This window comes from Columba livia, chromosome 3 (genome assembly GCF_036013475.1).
Source record: "Columba livia isolate bColLiv1 breed racing homer chromosome 3, bColLiv1.pat.W.v2, whole genome shotgun sequence".
Lineage (NCBI taxonomy): Eukaryota > Metazoa > Chordata > Aves > Columbiformes > Columbidae > Columba > Columba livia.
In genome coordinates, this window is record NC_088604.1 from 81,909,214 (window position 1) to 81,931,139 (window position 21,926).

General features: G+C 41.0%; 1 protein-coding gene across 5 annotated transcripts in view; it reads right to left on the reverse strand.

Annotated features, from left to right (window-relative positions):
* PLD5 (phospholipase D family member 5) overlaps positions 1–18,172 on the reverse strand; it is a 180,972-nt gene extending 162,800 nt beyond the window's left edge. Inside the window, exons 1-2 of one of the 5 annotated variants that reach the window (XM_021296011.2) lie at positions 16,678–16,708; positions 15,840–16,025 (exon numbers count right to left, since the gene is read on the reverse strand). Coding sequence is in view for 3 of the 5 variants with exons in the window: in XM_021296006.2 (XP_021151681.1) it covers positions 15,840–16,025; positions 18,026–18,031 (192 nt within the window). In the remaining 2 variants the exon portion in view is untranslated. Of the gene's footprint in view, positions 1–15,839; positions 16,026–16,677; positions 16,734–18,025 lie in introns of those variants that run through there. The other 4 variants (XM_021296006.2, XM_065057846.1, XM_065057848.1 and 1 more) reach the window with 4 other exon arrangements.
* Positions 18,173–21,926: the final 3,754 nt, after the last annotated feature.

The window sequence follows — 21,926 nt, forward strand, 5'->3', positions numbered from 1 at the left end:
ATTTTCCAAATACTGGAAAAACAAGCATTACAGGGAAAGATAATAATAATAATAACAACACAAATAGCTGCTGGGAAGAGACTTTTATCAAAAAAAGAAATCAGAGAGCAACAGCTCAAATAGAGTCACCATATTCCAAACAGGAAGGGATCTTAGTGTTTCAAAAATACCTCTCCCCCCATTTAAGCAATGTATTAAAAAACCAAGACAACAGAAACACAACACACAGTGGTAACCTGAGAGCTAAAATATACACAAATTTCAAAGACTTCATGTGCATCTTATGTACTCTGGCCTGTAAATCAGAAACCATTTATATACAGTGGTGGTGCTCTAGGCAAGCATTTCTACATCTGGTACAAATTTCTCCCTAGATCAAAGAAAATCCTATTTACTACCTACACAAACTAACTCCAAATATACACTCTCTCAGTTGTCTATTTCTGAAAAATAAAAACAAATGTGTAATCTCTTAGAAAACAGATTCCATAAACTGAGAAACATCCCTTTCCATGCACAATGGTACAGTGGCTTGTGTTTCTCTGCACGGAAAACATCCGAGCTCCTATTTAATTACAAGGAGAGAAAATGGTGAAAGAACACACTGCTGGTTGACAGAACAAAGTCACACTGGTGGTAAAAGCTTCAGTCATTCTGATTGTGATAATTTTATTTTATATTATCAGATCTATAAACCGCACTTGCAAGGCTGTTGCCCAATGTAAACTGTCACAAAACTCAGAAAATTCCATTTTCATTTTAACTTCCAAGTTTTCAAAAGGGCATACTCAGGACTTACAAGTTTAAATCACTTAAGAACTTCAGAAAGTGTTACCCTTCCAGTACAAAAATTATGTCTAAACCTTGTAAGAAAACTGTATTATTGCAAACCATACATATATTTCACTCATCATATTTTCCCTAGGAGTTCCATACACAAGGTGCATCACGGAAGATGACATGCAATAACAAAATAAAGCTGTAGATTTCTCAGAGAACTTCAGGGGTCAAGGCAGGGAAAAGGGAGCCAAGAAAAAGAATTTTAAAATAAAGTGTCATGAAAGAAATTATGAGATGAAATTATAGAAAAAAAAAATGAAAAAACAAATGTCTTGATTTGGGTAGAAAAATCCAACCTTGGAGAAGTAGAAAGGGAAACAGCTGTATAATACAATACAGTAGCTTTTAAAAACTGAATGCTTGGAACAGCCCCAGCACAGACAGACAAGGAGAACAAACTGCACAAACTGAATAAAAAATATATTTTTAAAAATTGAAATTTCTAGCAGTCAAAGGTTTCAGTCTCATATGGTTGCAAAACAAATCACACAGCCAGAGAGTACAGGCTCGCGCATTCCAGCTTTCTGCAGCAGTACTTCGATGCCACTAAGCCACGACAACAAAGCTTAGAGGGAACGATACTGCATAAAACAGGATAAAATTACACAGAAAGGACTAGGTGCTATCTGCCTGTCACATGCCCAACAGGCAATTGAAAGAAAAGTCTGCAGGGACAGCAGCTCCCAGTGACAAAGGAAATTGCTTTGTTGAAACGAGTAACATTTTCCAAAACACTTAAGTGACTTTGTTTCATGCAAGACCCAGAGGAATTGTTATTCAAACAATAAATCATGCTCAGTGTAAAGGTCTGAAACAGCATCTGGTATATTGATCTTTTTACACTCATGGCATCCCAAATAAGCACCAAGCAGCCTTCAGCATCACAGATTGGGTATAAGTCACATTCTACAAATAAATCGCTCCAAAAGTTGTTTTGAATTGCCAATAGGTTCAAAATTGTTGGGCTTTCATTCACCAATGTTCTTTTTGTTTGCTTGTTTCAAGCCATCCATTTTCAAGTTGTGTTTCCTTAGAACCATCCAATCAGCTGCACCAACGAGGGTGGATATGTAATCTTTATTTATCTAACAGGCCTTGCTCAAAATAAGCATTTTCTCAGGGATCTAAAAATCACAGATCCAATAGATGCAGCACTGAATATACTTTGCCCCATATTGTTTTAAGCAGCACTTATACACAGGACAAGTGACTGTATGCATGACTCCCAACTTTTTATCTAGCAAACAGTGAAAGATGACTCTTCACAAAACATACTGGTTTTCCATTAAAAGATACATGGAGAAATAACACAGATTAGCAAACACTTCAAATTGTTACTGAAGCCATATCTAATTGATGTGAAGGGCAGGCTCACTATCCTACCAGAAAGTAGCATTATGAAACTCATTGAAAACTTAGGGAAACTACTTTTCTGTAAGGCATCAAAGATCACAAAGGTCAGTAGGTAGCATACCTTCAATATTAGAGCTTACAGAACTAAACAAACTGCTGCATGCCATGAAAAAATTCTTTAGTAAGCAGGGAAAAGTTATTTGACATCCTGATTTAAACCACTTTATTCCAGAAGGTAACAGTGAATGGGCAATGCTGGGTTATAAATGCTGCCTATGAAAAGGCTAAACAAGCCAGCTTTTGTCAGCACCTGCCAGAAAGCCACAGGAAAGATGCTCTTTCAAAATTTCTATATGTTCTCTAATCACTTGTTTTTTTTCTTAGTGTTCCATGAACACAAGATTTTCTAAATGCTTGTGGGTCCTCTCCAATAGACAACTATAGGGAAATAGCAGAACTCAACAAGAGTCTCCATCTTTATTGTAGCCACCAGTCACACCCATGCACATGCTTCTATTTGCTCACCTAATTCATTTACCCCAAGAGACATCAGGGGTTTTCATGGTTTGGTTGGGTTTTTCTATTAGGTTGGTTGGGTTTTTTTGAGAGAGTTGTTTCTTTTCCCATTATTATCATTAAACAGGTGCACATTTCCACTTACATAAGTACAAAACATGAAAACAGACGATACCTGCCATCATTAAAATGAGATATTCCTGTTTAGGTTTGATTTGCTTTTTAGCATGATGGCCATTATTTTCACCTATGCTTTCTAATGAGGAACAGAAATATTCTAATTGGGAGCAAAGAAACAATTTCACAGATAGCTTTGTTTTTCTGTGTTTTCTTCAGGTATTCATGTCTTGGCAGACAATTGAATTTTCAAATGTACCGTCTGACTTCCTTCCTTCTGTATTCTCCATCCTGAAACACCTTAAGGCAGACTTAAAGGGTGGGCAACTGAATTTTTTGCGTGCTCACACAGACCTTACAGTTTCTTATATCCCACCTGTCATATTAGGCCACCTTTTGTCCTTTTCATACCCAGTCAAGGATTTTCCCCTGTGCTAACTGCAAAGTGTTTTCTCAATATATTGGGAACTAGCCTGATGATCCAGAGACTTAAAGCTCAAGAAAAGGTGAGGACCCTGAAAAAGATTTTTCTACCAACTGCATAGCATGATATATTGAACCAGCTTTTTTTCTTCCAAATCCATGACAGCTGAGCTGATCCAGAGTCTTCTTCCAAGGAGCTCATTAGCAACTGAAGTCTGTAGCAGTAAAGTCAACAGAGACTTTATTACAGCACAAACAAGCAGGGTTCAAATCACTGCCACCTTTAATACCATGCCCATAAGTATGTAGCCTCAGTTGAGGCAATGCCAGAAGTTTGCTCAGCACACAGAATGCATATGCCCTTATCAAAACCTTCTGCCTTGAACTGATGAGTCATGGAACTTAATGGGCAGCAGCACAATTTCTGTACCACAAAAAACACTAGTGAGACATGCCATATTTACTATGGCTGAAAGTGCTGAAGACATTACTAACTTATACTGATTCACGTGTTTTAAAACAAATACACATCTGCTCATTATGATAGACTTTTTACAACATCTACCAGCTTTTAGATAATCAAGTTAGAGTAAAACCTCAAATAAGTTCACCTTTATTGGAATAACAGCAGGATCATGAAAATTGAACTGGTCACAATCTCCATCTCAGCACCGCTCCACATTTGGTTCTGCTCCAAACAGTTTAAAGTGCCTTGGGAAAATTCAGCCTATTTAATGTATCACAATGGCAGGAATTATGTGAATCACTATTTGTTTTATTAGTAACAATTCTCAAATACATTAGCTCTTTTATTCCATTAAACATTTCATTACAACTGTAAATAGTGAAATACAAATAACAACAAAAATTAGAATTACTAGTATCTATGAGCTGCAATGACTACATAAATCATAAAACAAGCTACTGATTATGTTGACATCATGCAGTCAGAAATAGAACTAAGTTTTTTTAATTCTTCATTTTATTAAGAATACTTAACAAAACGCACAACTGAAGATATTGCTAAAACTCTGATATTTCTCTGTCCAGGACTAGATATTATCTTCACACTCAAATTTCACAATGCATTGATCGAAACAAAAGAATCCAAAACCCTATAAAAATACTCAAACCCTATGTTATATTCGGAGAGCCTTTAGTAAAGTGAAAGAATTCTGAGGAGCAAACCTTAAAAAAAAATAAAAAAATAAAAAAATAAAAAATGAGACTGTCTTGACAGATAAGCATCCAAAAAAACCTAGGAATAAGTTTGTGATCTAATAAAAATTGATTTCTGATTAATTCACTTCACCAGCACCAATGTGTCAATCATTGCCTCTCTTCCTGAACTTCTGAGGTTCTAGTTCCCCACATACAATTTCTTCACTTTTAGCTGAGTGGCCCTTCTGCCCACTAAGGCACAGTAAACAGTCCGACTATCAGAGGAAGTCAAGTATTTAAGTCATTTTGAAGGAACAGTAGGCTAATTTGCATCCTTCATAACACTAAACACCAGTGAATCTGGGACTGCCTCAATTCTCGATAAATGGCTCACCTGGATCCCCGCCAGAGAACACCTAGGCACACATTCACATCGTCATTCCCCTATTCTGGAAACCTGGGCATATAGGTCACGATCAAGCAGCAGCACAAGTCCTCAGTTTGGCTGATTAGGGGATGTGAATCCTGGCATGTACCTATTGCCTAATCTAGGTATACGCTTAAATAATCTACTCCAGTTTCCAAGAACTGCAATGGATAGATTGGAAGCAACTTGATTGTCCACTCAGACTACATAATGTTACAGATTCTAGAGAAGTGTCACTGAATTTGAAAATGAATGTTATTTTTTTTTTACTCTAACAGCTGCCATCTAGTAATGCAGAATGTAGTAATGCAAAAGTTAAAAAATACTCATCTAAATATCATTTTAAGAAACCTCCTTTCAGATTCTGAAATACGACAGAGGGAACATTCATTTTAATAGGACAGATGGACCTTTCAAGACATTAGCAGGGCATCCAGTTGTTTTCTTTTTCCACTCAGTAATGAAACCACAGAAAATGCCTGGGAAGCAGAGATGGGCATTCATAAGCACATTCCTCTAGAAAGGGCTTCATCACAGAAGACAGATCTAGGGAGTCTACTGACAGCACAGACAGGACCTTCTTTTTTAGGAATGATTAAGAGTATATGGTTTCCCATCTTGAATAACAATTAAATGGAGTTTATTAATCATTGACAGGAGTTGGTCTGTTTCCCTCTTTGGCTAGTCTGGTAAAGACTTTCACTGCAGTATTTTTGCATTCCTTGTTCTGGGATGGAAGAAGGCCTAAGCCAAACATACATTCAGGCACAGAGACTACCTTCTCTGGGCATCCCCTACAGAGGGTGACGTGACTGCAATTTTGAGGAGATACTCACTAAGGACAATCTTCCTAATATCTTAAGTATTCCTACTATCTTTCAAAGTGTTACTGTCAATGTTCTGCTACAAGACCAAATCACTGAAGACTGCAGAGTACTCATTTGTGTAACAGACAAGATTAAGTTGCAAGTTTCTGAAGCTGCTATTTCAAAATCCTTAAACAAGGATGGGCAATACTGATAAAATGAAGGGATGACAGTAGCAAAAAAGTAATCTGGGTTTTCCTTAATGCTGGTAGCATTAGGAAAGGTATAGCAACGAAATCTACTTTTCCCATATCTTCACTGAAGTTGGCATCTGGAATAAACACAGCCTAAGATTTAGGCCTTTTGTTCAGAAACTAGAAAACTTCATTTCTAAAAAAAAGTCTTGAATGGGTTGAATTAAATTTATACATGCATATATAAATTTATGTTAAATGCAACTTTGAAACTTCAAGTTGTTTTGTTTTCTTGTTCAACAGCATGAAGCCAGATGCTATAAATTAAGTCTAGCTTTAGAGACTTGGACTTTCAAAGTGACTGAGGTTGAAATAATCAGAACTGATGCAGTAGATTAATGCAATGTTTAAAGTTTTTCTCATGTGTCAGAGAAAGAATACGATCTTCCAAAACTAGTGTATTGGGTTTACATAGCTAGCTTTTGGTAGGGGAGGCTGATGCAGAGCTGGCCTCTGCGAGACCAGTGGCTGCCCCCATGTTCCAGCTGGCTCCATGACAGAGCCCCTTCTTGTCAAAGCTGGGCCCATCAAAAACACTCGTAGTGCCTCTGTGATAACCTGTTTAAGGAAAGGTAAAAACCACTGTGCCGCATCTGGGTGAGAAGAGTGAGAAAAACATGAGATAAACAGCCCTGCAGACACCAAGGTCGGTGAAGGACAAGGGGAAGGAGGTGTTCCAGCTGCCAGAGTAGAGATTCTCCTGCTGCCTATGGAACAGCATAATGAAGTAGGCTGTCTCGCTACAGCCCTTGGAAGACCACACGAGAGCAGATACCACACTGCAGCCCATGGAGAACGCCACAGCAGAGCATGTGGATGTGTGCTGGAGGAAGCTGCAGCCTACAGCGAGCCCACGCAGGAGCAGGCTTTCTGGCAGAAACTGCAGCCCATGCACACCCATGCTGGAGCAGTCCATTCCTGAAGGACTGTACCCCACGGAAAGGACTCACACTGAGGCAGTTTTTTAAGAGCTGAAGCCTGTGGGGAGGACCCACGCTGGAACAGTTTGACGAGGACTGTATCCTGTGGGAGGGTCCCCACACCACAGCTAGGGAACAGTGCGCAGAGGAAGAAGCAGCAAAGTGTTATGAACTAACTGCAGCCCATACTCCCCAAAACCCTGTGCTACCTGGGGGGTTGGGGAGAAAGAGGTAGAGTCAGGAACAAAGGACTGAAGTTAAGACTGAAAAGAAGTGGGGAGAGGATAATGTTTTTTTAGTTTTGTCCTTGTTTCTCACTATCCGATCCTATTTTTAATTGTCAATAGATTAAATTAATTTTCCCCAAGTTGAGTCTGATTGGCCTGTGACAGTAATTGGTGAGTGATCTAGCTATCTTTATCTCAAGCTACAAGATGTATTATCTCCTTTTCTTCCCCTGTCCCGTTGGGGAGGGTGGGGTGAGAGAGTGGCTTGGTGGGCAGCTGGCACTAGGAGAAAAATGATCTATTAATATCAGGTATGATATTTTCAATGCTTTTCAATACAAACTTAACTTGTTTCAGTAGTTACCACACATAAAAGTATTCTTTCCCCTCCAAGTGCCAAGATTTCATATTCTTCATACTATTTTCCAGATAAATCAGTTTCTATGTTCTGCCTTAAAATGCTATTCAGTGTTTTCTGAACACTGTTCAATGATTTTGGTCCCCTTTTTCCACTTCTCTGAACATTTATTTTCTCCAACTATGTTTGTCTACAAAACATTACTGGAGAAAGACATGTTCACGGAAAGCAGTATTTCAACAGAATTCCTCCACACAGTCTGTCAGCAGTGAACTGCATTCTACTACTTCAGCTAGAACCTCAACACATGTTAGTACTGCTGCGTCAGGCAGGCAATTCCAAATGTCAGTCTTCTGTTGAGAAAAAGCCGAAGTCCGTCCACTAATGGAGACTGTTCCCTTGATTTTAATAATGAAATCTAAATATACAAATCTACCTCCAGGACAAGGCAAACAGTTGGAATTATCATCTGCAACCATGCCATCAGAAAGCTCCAAACGCTGGAAATCAGCTCTTTAGAAACCTCTGAATTGTTCCTGCTTATGTACCTTCATACATCATGCACTCCAGTCTTCTTGGTATCTGACATAGAATCATAGAATGTCCTGAGTTGGAAGGGACCCACAAGGATCAATGAGTCCACCTCCTGTCCCTGCACAGGACAACTCCACATTTCACATCATGTGTCTGAGGGCATTGTCCAATTGCTTGACAAATACCGTCAGGCTTGGGGCTGTGACACCTCCCTGGGGAGCCGGTTCCAGTGCTCCACCACCCTCTGGGTGAAGAACCTTTTCCTAATGGCTAACCTAACACTATTCCAGACAACAAATTCTTTATACCTGCTTAGAGCAAAAGACTCTGTCAATTCATTAACTAAAAAAAGCCATGTGTTCACATTTACTGCAAGACAGGAGCTGCTTTGGGAACGTGTGTAATGATTTTTTGAATTCCCATTTAGATCCTTTTATTATTCACCTACGTTAAAGCTGTTGGCTCTGTCCAGCAACTGATTTGGCTTGACTGAGTTCCACTCCTGTTACGTCTTTGTATCAAGCTATAGCCACCGTTTTTGTCTACATGTTACAGGTCATAGCTGTGCTAATGGTGCCTTCTGCCATGCTTAGGATGATAAATTCTAAAGCCTATAAATACATCCTCTGACCTCTAACATTTATGTTGATTTACACTCAAGAGCAGAATTGCAGTTTTAAGCTGTCCAACAATGTTTTTTTAAGAATTTCCTGTATTGTAAGAAAAAAAAAATATGAAAGACAAAAATGGCTGCCTAAAAGAACTACTACTTTTTGAATAGAAATGAAATAGAGGAATTGTATTTGGGATTTCAATTGTTATAAAGATGACAGGTGAGTGAAAGTTATATTTTATTTCTGATCTCATCATGAGGCTCTGAGAAGTACCACAGTCATGTCAGCTTGTCAGGCAGTGTTGTAAATTGTCTTAAGCCTAACATTTGCATGTTAGACATCTGCCTCTCCTGCCACACAACATTGCCCTTCCTCTGCCTCACAGCCTCTTTTCTCTCCGGATAGCAATGCTGTCAAGGGGACAGCAGTATGCTGATCGGCTGCATAACATCAACTGGTCAAGTCAATTTTCATAACAGCAAGAGTACTCAAAATCTGAAAATCACGATGTTACCTTTGCTGTTGATCAAAAGTTCAGTAAAATCAAGAGATGATGCAAGAATTATAGATAAATTATCCTAATTATTATAATACTAAAAGTAACAGACCAAGGACCTCCAGGAAATAAAACTGTTCTGACACCAGATCTCCCAAAAAGTCTTGAAGTAGTTTTTCTTAAAAGACAATTTCTAAAATGTTTCAATGTAATCAAGTAAATAATTACATTTAAAAGTTATTAGAGAAAGACTACCATTACACCTCAGAGAAAGGAATACCTGTATTTGTCATAAAAAAGAATACATGCTTCAAGCAGATCTGATGTAGCTTAAAAAGAAAACTCTTCTGCTTTTAAGTTTTGATTATGTAAATTTATGTTCTCTAGAATTCTTTCCTAAGGTACTAGGAAGGCAATTTTACAGTACTTGCCATTACTGAGGGATACAGAGACAAGATGGAGAGTTGCTGTAAATTAAACCAGGCATAATTCCCACCAGCTAAAGGCTATCAGGTTAGTGGCTCTTTCTCCCCATCCCTACCTCCTCCTCCTTTTGTTTCTCTTAACCAATTCCTCTTTCATTATAAAAGGGAACACCAGACAAACAAACAAAAAACACCACGCAAAGGGGACTTTAACAATACTTCACACAACAGTTTTCACCCCAACACTTCCAGTACCACACAAACAACTTCACAAAAAGGCACGAGGCACGAGCTGAAGCAGAGACATAGAATCAGAACAATCTCCATTCTGCAGGAATTTCAGCCAAAGGTTTGCAGCATCACTGTGGTCACCTCTGCAGAGACAGAGTTCCTCACACCTCTAATAATTTCCTCCATTAAAAGAATGGCTTTTTGACCCATTAGCGCACACATAGAGCAAAGCCTCACTTCAGCAAAAACTGCTCATTGGTCTATCTTTAAACATGTTACAGAAGACTCATGTAATCTTAAACACAGCATAGGAGTTCACAAGTGAAAACAGAGGCAAGGTGAGTAGTGTTCAGATCTTGTATAGTACAAATTGTGTTACTGCCACTTGGAATAAGGAAAGCCACATCAACAATTACACAAGGCGGAGACACACTATGTTAAGACTCATTTGAAGAGCAACTAATTAGCAAGGCGCCAGTGACACATTCCAGATTTTTACTTCCTCTGCAGTCAGTCAATAATTAAGTATTAAACAATTTTAAAAGAAACTGTATCATATTTGTGCATCTGAACTTTTTCTGTACTTTTAGAAGAGATATGGCCAAGTTGAATTTTGAACCTTTTTACCACATGCTTCAAATGGAAATATGTTATTTAAACAAAACACAAACACAACACTAAAACCCAAAACATTGCTACAGTTTTGAAATCTGGAAACAATCTGTTTGTGTACTGGGGATTTTTTTATATAAACAATTTGATAAAAATCAGATTCCTAAGATTTTTTTAGTTCCTCAAACTATATATGGATTAGTAAGGAGTGTCACACATGAATAATTCATGCTACTCACTTCAATGAAAATCAATATATTATATCTACAAAGATTGGGTGAGAATTAAGGGGCAGGCTGGCAGGGGTGATACTGTTGTGGGTGTCTACAATAGGCCACCAGATCAGGGTGAGGAAGTTGATTAGTCCTTCTACAGACAGCTGAGAACAGCCTCACAGTCACAGGCCCTGGTTGTTGTGGGGGATTTTAACTTCCCCAGTGTTTGCTGGAAGGACCATTCAGCCAGCCAGCCACAGTCTAAGAGGTTCCTCTAGTGCCTTGACAATAACATTCTGATGCAAAGGGTGGAGAAGCCAGCTAGGAGAGGTGCACTGCTGGACCTCATCCTCACTAACAAGGAGGGTCTGGTTGAAGCAGTAAAGGTTGAGGGCTGGCTTGGTTGCAGCCACCATGAGATGGTGGAGTTCAGGATCTCCTGTGGCAGGAACAGAATAGCAAACAGAATTGCAACCCTGGACTTCTGCAGGGCAAACTTTGGCCTTTTCAAGCAATTTCTAGGGGAAATCCCATGGGCAAGGCTGCTTGAAGATAAAGGGGCCCAAGAGAGTTGGTTAGTGTTCAGGGACTGCTTCTACCAGGCTCAGGATCAGAACATCTCGACAAGTAGGAAGTCAAGGAAAGGAGCCAGGAGACCTCCATGGTTAAACAGGGAGCTGCTGGGTAAGTGCAAGTGGAAGAGGAGCGTTTACAGATCATGGAAGGAGAGGCTGGCCACTTGGGGAGAATATAAGGCTGTTGTCAGAGGGTTTAGGGAGGCAACTAGGAAAGCTAAGGTCTCCTTAGAATTAAACCTGGAGAGAGGGGTCAAGGACAACAGAAAGAGCTTTTTCAAATACATGGCAGATAAAACTAACACGAGAGGCAGTGTAGGCCCACTGATGAACGAGGTGGGTGCCCTGGTGACAGAAGATACAGAGAAGGCAGAGTTACTGAATGCCTTCTTTGTCTCTGTCTACTCTGCCGGAGGCTGTCCTGAGGAGCCCCGTACCACTGAGACCCCAGAGGAAGTCAGGACAATGGAGGAGTTTGCCTTAGTTGATGAGGACTGTGTTAGGGAGCAATCAGGCACACTGGACATCCATAAATCCATGGGTCCCGATAGGATGCACCTGCGAGTGCTGAGGGAACTGGCTGAGGTCATTGCTGGACCACTCTCCATCATCTTTGCCAAGTCTTGGGAAACGGGAGAGGTGCCTGAGGACTGGAGGAAAGCAAATGTCATTCCAGTCTTCAGAAAGGGCAAGAATGAGGACCTGGGTAACTATAGACTGGTCAGCCTCACCTCCATCCCTGGGAAACTGATGGAACAACTTATTCTTGGTGCCATTTCAAAGCATATCAAGGATAAGAGGGTCATTAGGGGCAGTCAACACAACTTCTCCAAGCGGAAGTCGTGCTTGACCAACTTAATTGACTTTTATGAGGACATAACAAGGTGGATGGATGATGGCAGAGCGGTGGATATGGTCTACCTTGACTTCAGTAAGGCATTTGACAGAGTCTCCCGCAGCATCTTTACAGCTAAACTGAGGGAGTGCCGTCTGGACGATGGGGAAGTGAGGTGGACTGCAAACTGGCTGAAGAAAAGAAGCCAGAGTGTCATGGTCAATGGGGCAGAGAGTTGGAAGCCTGTATCTAGTGGAGTGTCTCAAAGGTCAGTACTGGAGCCGGTATTATTCAATATATTAATGAATTATTTGGATGAAGGAATAGAGTGTTCTATCAGCAAGTTTGCTGATGACACCAAGCTGGGAGGAGTGGCTGACATGTCAGAAGGCTGTGCTGCCATCCAGCGAGAGCTGGACAGGCTGGAGAATTCGGTGGAGAAAAATTTAATGAAATACAACAAGGGCAAGTGTAAAGTCTTGCATCTGGGCAGGAACAACCCCATTTTCCAGTATAAGTTGGGGAACGACCTATTAGAGAGCAGTGTAGGGGAAAGGGACCTGGGTGTCCTGGTGGACAGCAGGATGACTACAAGTCAACACTGTGCCCTTGTGGCCAGGAAGGCCAACGGCATCCTGGGGTGTATTAGAAAGGGGGTGGTTAGTAGGTCCAGAGAGGTTCTCCTTCCCCTCTACTCTGCCCTGGTGAGACCACACCTGGAATATTGTGTCCAGTTCTGGGCCCCTCAGTTCAAGAAGGACAGGGAACAGCTGGAGAGAGTCCAGCACAGGGCAACAAAGATGATGAAGGGAGTGGAGCATCTCCCTTGTGAGGAAAGGCTGAGGGAGCTGAGTCTCTTTAGTTTGGAGGAGAGGAGACTGAGGGGTGACCTTATTAATGTTTACAAATATATAAAGGGTGAGTGTCACGAGGATGGAGCCAGGCTCTTCTTGATGACAACCAACAGTAGGACAAGGGGTAATGGGTTAAAACTGGAACATAGGAGGTTTCACTTAAATTTTAGAAGAAACTTCTTCTCAGTGAGGGTGACAGAACACTGGAACAGGCTGCCCAGGGGGATTGTGGAGTCTCCTACTCTGGAGACATTCAAAACCCACCCAGGCACATTCCTGTGTAACCTCATCTGGGTGTTCCTGCTCCAGCAGGGGGATTGGACTAGATGATGCTCTGAGGTCCCTCCCAACCCCTAACATTTTGTGATTCTGTGATTTACTGGAAGTAGCATACAAAATGTACTGGCCCAATGTTACTTCTATTACAACCACACTGAAATAAATTCAAGAAATAATTTCAATGACATGAACACCAACCCCCTCCATGACACCTAGAGTACATATGAAACTTCAATATCTGTTCATGCGTATCTTGACTTACACACACTATATACCCTTCTGCCTATATCGGACATTGTGTAGCATCAAATTTATGATGACGTATCTTAAAAATCAGTGTCTGCATGAATGGTCACTCCTTGTATTTTGATTTTCTTTGTAGGTATCAAGTAACATGATTATCTCAGGGGAAGCTGCAATTAAATGTTATTAGTGTCCTCTATCCACCTCATAAAGTTTGTATATCTTTATTATCCAGCACTGACCACAAGTTAACATATGGCAATGACCATACCATTCAAAATCATATATTTCAGATTAACTGGGTTGTTTTTTTGGAGTGGAAGAGTGAAGTGTAGAAAACAACTTACTTGGCAAGAAAACACTCCAACCCCTCAAAGTTTTAACTGAAAAGAGAAAATAACAACCTTGCTCCAAAAATATGCAAGAAAAATGCAATCTAGACATTAATACATATTTTATTTACGTTCATTAAGGGGAGCTAGGTAACACCCTGTCTGCGACAAGAATCATGAGTTATGCAGTTACCTTAAATCATAAAACCAAAGTATTTTCACATATATACTGTTGGCATATCTAATGTACTGCAGGGTAGTCACAATAAATGTCAATGAAATAAATACTTCATGGCCAGCAAAAACCATTGTGTTCCAACTTTTTCCTTTACATTGTTCAAATAGGCTATGGGAATAAAAATAAGTGGATCAAATGAGAGGGAAACCCCCAGAAGAACATGCATTCATACCAAACTGCTTACAGAAAAAGCTTTTCACACCAATGGTGCAGAGTTATTGAAGATTAGCATTGTGAAAATGCACTGACTTCATCCAAAGGAAAAAAAACAACACACAAACAAAATCCCCACACATCGACCAACAGCCAAACCAGACACAAAGTAAAAGGTTTTGCACTTGTAGTCTTCAAACAAGTTAACGTCTTGTCCATGCTAATGCTGTGGTATAATTTAAAATACAAATATCTGAACATGCTAATATTCAGCTATCAGAACAGCAGTTAGCTATCAAACTGTTGACTGATTATTTCCCCTGATTAATAATCATTCATTTGATGAAACACATCAACATGTAGGTACATGTACTAAAATCCTCTAACAAAAGCCAGAGCTGAGGTTTCTGTGCTTTCTATGTTTTAGCCATCAGCTGTACAGAGATAAGGCATTGACCTTTCTTCTTGATTCACGATGGGAGAATACTCTGCTTACAAGCTCACTACTGTGAATCCTTGTTGTTAGTGTGAATAATCACAAAAGCATGTGTCAGAAGGCAGATAGTATTCAATACCTTTCCTCAGCATTTGAAATGTGGTATTTCCAACAGTTCGTCAGTCTGTCATTTCTCCAGAAGTGCAGACAACTCAAGTTTAAGATTTCACTAGCAGTGATAAAATACTCCTCGGGTTAGTGGGAATGGTGGGTAATACTCCACAAACAAGTTGATAGAGGAGCTTTTTCGAGGTTTCGTCTTTAAAGGACTCCACTATGCCATCTAGGCTTTTCATGTAATAAAGGCAATTTATCCTTCTAATGAGACCATTTCTATCCAAAGAGACTTCAGGTGTCTGTACCTGAAGAAATATTTTTCTGTAAGTCTTGAAGTCAATGTGACTGTGATTGCAAGCTGCTCACTAATGTAAAGAATGGCAGACTGTTGCATTATGCAATCCCATCCACATTATTTTGCATTCCTATAAATGCAGCTACTTCCCTGTTTTGATTGTACTGGACACTGCAACAGTGGGCTTCACCTAATAAGCTATTCAGGAAACTCTTACACAGTATGCAGGTCATCTAAACCCATTTCCTTGCTGTTAGAAGTAACATGAAAAATGTGTTCAATCATCTGAGACAGGAATACTTAGAAGTACCTTAAATTCTCATAAAATATTCACTATAGCTGCCCACAGTACCAGTTCTATTGAGGTCCCAAACACACTTAACTAAGTCATGTACTACTGCTGCAGAAAAAGGTGTCTGAAGGAAATCTCCTCTGCCCCACACAGACTGAATATTTTCAAAGTCCCATGCATGAAAAATCAGAAAAATAATGGGGGTGAAATCACAGCTAGAATTTTAAAATAGCTATTTTCTTCTAGCAATTCCAGAACTACATTATCACTGTGAGATAAATGCTCTAACCTCCATCTGCACCACCTCAATCTTTCTCCTCCCACATCAGTGCTGAATTTGAAAGAATAGAAGAATGAATAAGCCAAGAACACTAAAAAATACTTCCAGTTAGGAAGATACTCGCATGTGGCTTGGGAACAGTACTGACATCCTATTTACCTCAGATTTGACCAGGCTGGGTCCTCTTAAGTAGCCCCTTTCTCTACCATTTGGGAAATGCCATGCCCAGTTACCAGAGCAAGACTTTTCTCCTGGTGTCCAAGCAGGTAGAGAGGTACCCTAACAGAATACCTAGACAGAGGTCTAGAAAGGAAAAAAAAAAAAAAAAAAAAAAAAAAAAAAAAAAAAGAAGGGGGTGGGGGGAAATAAAAGCTGGCTTACGTGCTCCAGTTTGTCTTTCCTCCTCAGCCAGACACTGGCACTGTAGTCCTGCTGCTTGACAGTGCTGTAGAAGTTTGCACCTACTCTGGTGAGGCTTGGGGAAGGCTCCCTGGGTCTGCTCTTCAGCCTCATCTGCTCGAAGCCCTCATGGGGGGATGAGGAGAGCCAGTCATGCCTGACTTCCATCTTGACATGACAAGGCAAAGTCCAAGGAAAAAAAATCAGAAGAAATCAGGAAATTAAGAGGCACTAGACGAAGAGAGCCCAAAAGAACAGGGTGAGGGAAGAAGAAAGGAGGGAAAAAAAAAAAAAAAAAAAAAAAGGGGCACCAAAAAATGGCAGAAAATGGGAAGAGAAGGGGAATAAAGGGAGAAATAAAAGGTAGGAGAAGTGAAGGGAGAAGGAAAGGCTGCAGGTACGAGAGGAGAGGACTAAGAGAAATGGCACTCGGGAAAGAAGATGCTCCAAGATGCCGGTGCTTGTTGCCCACGCCACCAGCAAGCTGCAGTCCAGGACCGGCGCAGCGGGAAGCGGCTGCTTGCGGCTCTGCCCGGGACGGAGGCGAGGGGAGGCGCAGCCCCACGGAGACGGCGGCCGGGCGGGGCTGCTGCCTCCAGCCCGCCTGCAGGTTGGCGCAGTGGAGGGGCCGCCGCCCGCCCGGGGATGAAGGCGGCTCCTCCTCCGCCTCCCCCTCCCCGGCAGCCGCCTTCGGGGAAGCAGAAAGCAGCACGGAAGAGCCCCGCTTTCGCCTCTGGAAAACCGGCTGCCACCCGTTCCCTCCCCGCGCCCCTGGGGAAGTTCGTTCGTCTCCTCTCCCCAGGTCCCGCCGGACACCCACCCGCTCCCCCGGACCCCGCCGCAGTGTTCACAGCAACCCGTTGCCACTCCCTCTCCAGGAAGCCTTTGTCCGACCTCACCACCCCGGGGGCTCCTGGGGAGCCGCCCCTTGCCCAGGGCAGGGTGCGCCCCTCGCCGCCGTGAGCAGGAGAGAAGGAGCTGCGGCCGTGGGGGCCACCGCGCCGCCCTCTCCGTCCCCGTATCGCTTCCCTCCCTGGGCAGGCGCTCCTAGTGCTCTGAAGCGTAACCTGGCTGACCTGGCGGTCCTTTCCCCAGGGCAACCAGGAGTGCACCTCGCCTGGCCAGGACGCGAAAGCCTCGGCGCGCCAGAGCTGGGCAAAGGGTGGGCAGGAGCCCCAGCTTCGAGTCCAGGTCGTACCTGGAAGCTCTCACCCTCCGCAGCGGCTCAGCCAGAGCCAGACCTCAGAAATCAAATCACTTCTATAGTCCTGGCTGGACAATATCGCCGGTGTGCCCGCATCCTTAGATACCTGACACCCTAGTGTCTGTCTCATAAAATAAAATACGTTTTGGGGTAGTTTCTTTAGTCCAGTGCTATCTCTTTCAGTAGAAGTTGGTATGCGTTGCCTTTTAGCTCAAACTTGTTTCAGTAGAAAAAAGTACTTTCCTTTTTCACACTATGAAAAGCCACCTCGCTAATTGCCCACACACTTTGCGAAGCTATATCAGGCACAGACAAGAAAACTTTCCCACGTAGCACCAAGAAATAATTATTGGAGCTCATAACAACATTTTAGTTTCTGGTAAATATTTGCTGGCAGACAATTTGTTAATTTGCCAGAGACATAAAGTGATGTACCTATTCAGATAAAGTGATACTGAACTGGAAGTCTACGCTTGAATCCAGTTAACTGCAAATAGCCTTTGAATGGTAAAACAGTTCATACAAACTAGTTGGTGAGAATGTTGCAGAAGAGCCCTCTGCTAACCACTTGATCTGGGCAAATTCTGCTTTTGTCTGATAAAAACACAGATTTAAAATATCCTCATGATCGGGCTCAAGGTGTATTGCTACAAAATATCATTCCGAAACAGACAGATAATGGAAGTTTTTCCTTTCCAAGTTTTAAGGATAAGGGCAAAACTCACATCACACCTCATAATTACAGACTTTTATAGGTAATGTTACTATTTTCATGAATTACTGGAAAAAATAAACTGAACAGTAGCAGGGGTTTAGTAGGAACATAAAGCAGAGTGTTTTCCTCTAAAACCAAAAAGGCAGTTTCATAATACCTAAATACTACTAGTACAACAAACAAACAAAAAGCCTAACAAAACAGCAACAACCAGTGCCATGAATGTTACAAACAAATAATTTTACTCACCAGCATAAAGACTTGCAGCTTTCTTCTCTGGTTTATTCAGTTAGTAGAGTAAATCCAGCCATTTCCAAGATCACCAATGCACTCTCATAACACCTGGAGTAAAAATTAGGACCATGTGACTCTACTGCATACAGGACACACCTGAAGGCTCTGAGATTTAATAATGTATGGCATATCACAGCTGCCGTAGTTTTAAGTGCACACAGAATTATTTGAGTAAAAAGCTTGCGGAACTAAACATTAGCTGAAGATGCTTATTTATGAATTGTATATGCTTATAGATGCACCTACTACCACAGGATTGGAATATATACAAGCATTCAGTCAAAAAACAAACAAACAAACAAAGTCTCTGAGTTTCTTCAAATACACCATCAGGGTGATGTTCTTAGAAAAAGTTTGCATGTGCTGTAAATAAGGACAGTCTGCTTTATGCTGGTTTTGCATAAGTTTCATGTTGTTTCTATAGCAGTATAGAAAGCACTTCAACCTTTTCCTTATTCCTCTGAGTTTTCTTGTTTATGCTGCTTGTAAATACTTTTAAAAAAAAGTTTATAGTAGCATTCTGCAGTTGCCACCTGCTTTTCTCCCCACTCCTTAATACTATGACAGACCAGAATCAAGATGTCACTGTGCTTCAGTACAATATGCTGTCCTGTTCCTTCTTGTATGTTGTGTTTAGATTTTTTTTTTTTTAATGTAGAATTAGCTTTCTTGCAGAGTTAGTTTATCTTCCCTCGCTATGCAACCAGCAGCCTTCTCAGCTGCTGGGTGAACTTCTTTCTGTCTGTCCAGAACAGCCATGAAATAGAGTGCTGGAGTTGCTTTTAACCCCTAGGCTATAAAGTGGGTTTGCTCAGCTTTCCAAACACCTTCTTGTTTGGCACCTGGGTGAGCTGCATGTGCCTTTTTACCACTACTGCTGCCAACATTAGTATTACCCCAGAGAGAGAAAAGAAAAACAAAGTAACCCAGAATAAATCCCTTAAAAATCATATGCACAAGGTGTACTTACAAAGCCTTTGTTGCTTCCTAACCCCAAGCAGGAAACAAGATTATGAGTGGGAGAACATAGTCTAACGACCATACATTTTTGTGCTTCCATAAAAAATTTGCTCAAAGTAATGAGCTGAGAATACAATGTCAGTTACCTAGTGAATACATGGACATTAATTTAATCTGAAAAGAGTTAGGAAAGCTGTTTCCCAGACTTTCTCTTCCAGTTTATTCCCAGTTTGGATCCATGCAAAAAAACAAGTTTGTTCAAATCACAAGCATATCTACCAGCTTAATTCAGAGATAATTCAACTCATTAAAATTCAATCAATTCTGTACTAGGTCAACAATTCCAATTGTCTGTATGAGCTGGATTAAGCTGCTGTCTTTCTCTTCATGCAATTTTCAGAATTACCCAAGCACCTGCTCCTGTCAAGGCCTTTTACTTTCACAGCCAGATGACTACAGCAGCAAGGGTGACTGAAACTACAAACATTATACTTACATCATTAACAATAGATACAAGTCATGCATATCATAACATGATTTTATTGTGGTTCATGCTACAATTTTTTGCTAATTCACTGCCTATTTTAGCATCAAGACTCAGAGAAGCTCCTTCTATGCAATCTGCAGAGCTTTCTGTTTTCTAAACGAACAGGATGAATGTTGTAAGGGGAAGGGTTAACTCAGGCCAATGCAAAGAAAATAATCAGGATGCAAGTTGAAAGAAGTAGGTAGGGCTAAAATACATTTATATTTTTTAAAGACAGCTTCTTTTTCTTCCAAAAATCTTATCCATACAAGTTTTAAAGTAGCTGGTCCCTGTGCCCCAGCTTCCTAAACACCTTTTTTTTTTTTTTTTTAATGAAGGCATTCTAGCAGTACAGCACATACACAAGAGCATTAGACCTTTTATCAACAAATGGCACATACCTAGAAATATAAGAACTCCTATAGCAAAACTTTGTTATGGTTGAATAGCTAACATGTGTGCACCTGTAATAGATTCAAAGCCTCCTTACAAAGTAGTAATTTATGTTGTAGAGCTGGCCTGCACACAGGCTCTGGCCCACTTTCTAGAACTTACTACACCTGACCAGAGCAGCAGGCAGTGTTGCCTGCAGGCTTCAGCTGGTGTCTGGTCAGAGGGCTGTGACTGACAGCAGCTTCAACAGCGGTACTGTGCCAGGCAGCCAGGCAGGAATGCAACTGCCACCTTCTTACCCAGCTCAGGTGAACCTGCTTTCTCATCTAGGAACAGCCAACAAGGCTCAGCTGGAGGGATCTTTGTAATCTGCTGATAACACTGGTGTGTCCCAGATTAAATTGCTAGTCTTTCAAACAATTTTAGAATTACCAAACCACAAGCTCCTGACTACCCATCCAAATTCTAGCAGCCTATAAAATAGCCCATTGCAGCAATCTGTTTCCTCTCCTGACAGGCTTGCCATGCGTGTCTCCCAGCCTATCTGCTCCTGCCTCCTGGAAGCAGTTGCCGATCACTGAAACATGGGTTTGTCGTAAGGGAGGACAAGAGGAGGAAACACACGAAAAAGCCTTTTTCTTATAATGCAGTCTCCTACAGTACCATGCACAGGGTCAGAAAAGTAAAACTCACTAGATGCAAAACAGGAAAACAGCAAGAAAAAAGTTGGAGTGTTACATGGTGAATTGTAAATGATTTCTACCTTATTGCTTTCCCAAATCCTATGCAGCATAAAACACAACCTTTGTACAGAATATAGAATCATAAAGTCATAGATTCATTTTGGTTGAAGAAACCCTGAAGATCATAGAGTCCAACCATTAACCTAACTCTGGCACTAAACCACGTCCCTTGGAACCTCATTTATATGTCTTTTATACAGCTCCAGGGATGGTGACTCAACCACTTTACTGGGCAGCCTGTTGCACTGCTTGACAGCCCTTTCTGTGAAGAAATTTTTCCCAATGTAAAAAAAACTATGTATCTGTATCTTCAGTTTTTAGACAGGAATTGAAGTCACAAGTATGTAATGGTAGGGTCGAAGCTAAGCTTACAGTGAAGGTCTGGAGTTGCAGGTGCTTCAGATTTCAGGTTATGAACATATCAGACACCTACCTTAGAAATAACATAGAAACATTGTCTAATACTGATAATGTTCCCTGCTTTAGCATCCCCACATCTTTCTGGATCCAGCTATTAATCAAGCTCTTCTGTGTCTCTTGCCTCAAATTTTAACCTGGACCTCTTTCTTTCTTGTTTGCATAATCTCCAATTTAAAAAACAAAGGAAAACAAAAGAAACCAACCAAACAACAACAAAGCTAAAACCAAAAGTAATGACAAAAACAATCAAACAGACAACCAAAACAAAACAAAACAAAACAACACAACACAACCACCTGTTAGGAACATCATTACTTTTAAGACATCTCCCCTCTGTCAGATATGGTTAAAATCAGCCACGTGTTTCAGAACAGATCAGTCTGGGACTGACAGAGAAATAGTATAATTATATAAGCTTTGTTTCCTTCAGAATCAACAAAAAAAGTCTCAGAGATCAAATAGTATCTCATATGGAATAAAATATTATCCTGTAAATGTCATCAAAATTTCCAATTAACCTAGAACTCCAGGGCTAGAATTTTTCTCCTATGGCATCCTTTGCACCTCCATATAATTTGAGGAGTGACCTCAATAATGTTTATAAATATGTAAAGGGTGAGTGTCATGAGGATGGAGCCAGGCTCTTCTCGGTGACAACCAGTGATAGGACAAGGGGCAATGGGTACAAACTCAAACACAGGAGGTTCCACTTTAATTTGAGAAGAAATTTCTTCTCAGTGAGGGTGACAGAGCACTGGAACAGGCTGCCCAGGGGGGTTGTGGAGTCTCCTTCTCTGGAGACATTCAAAACCTG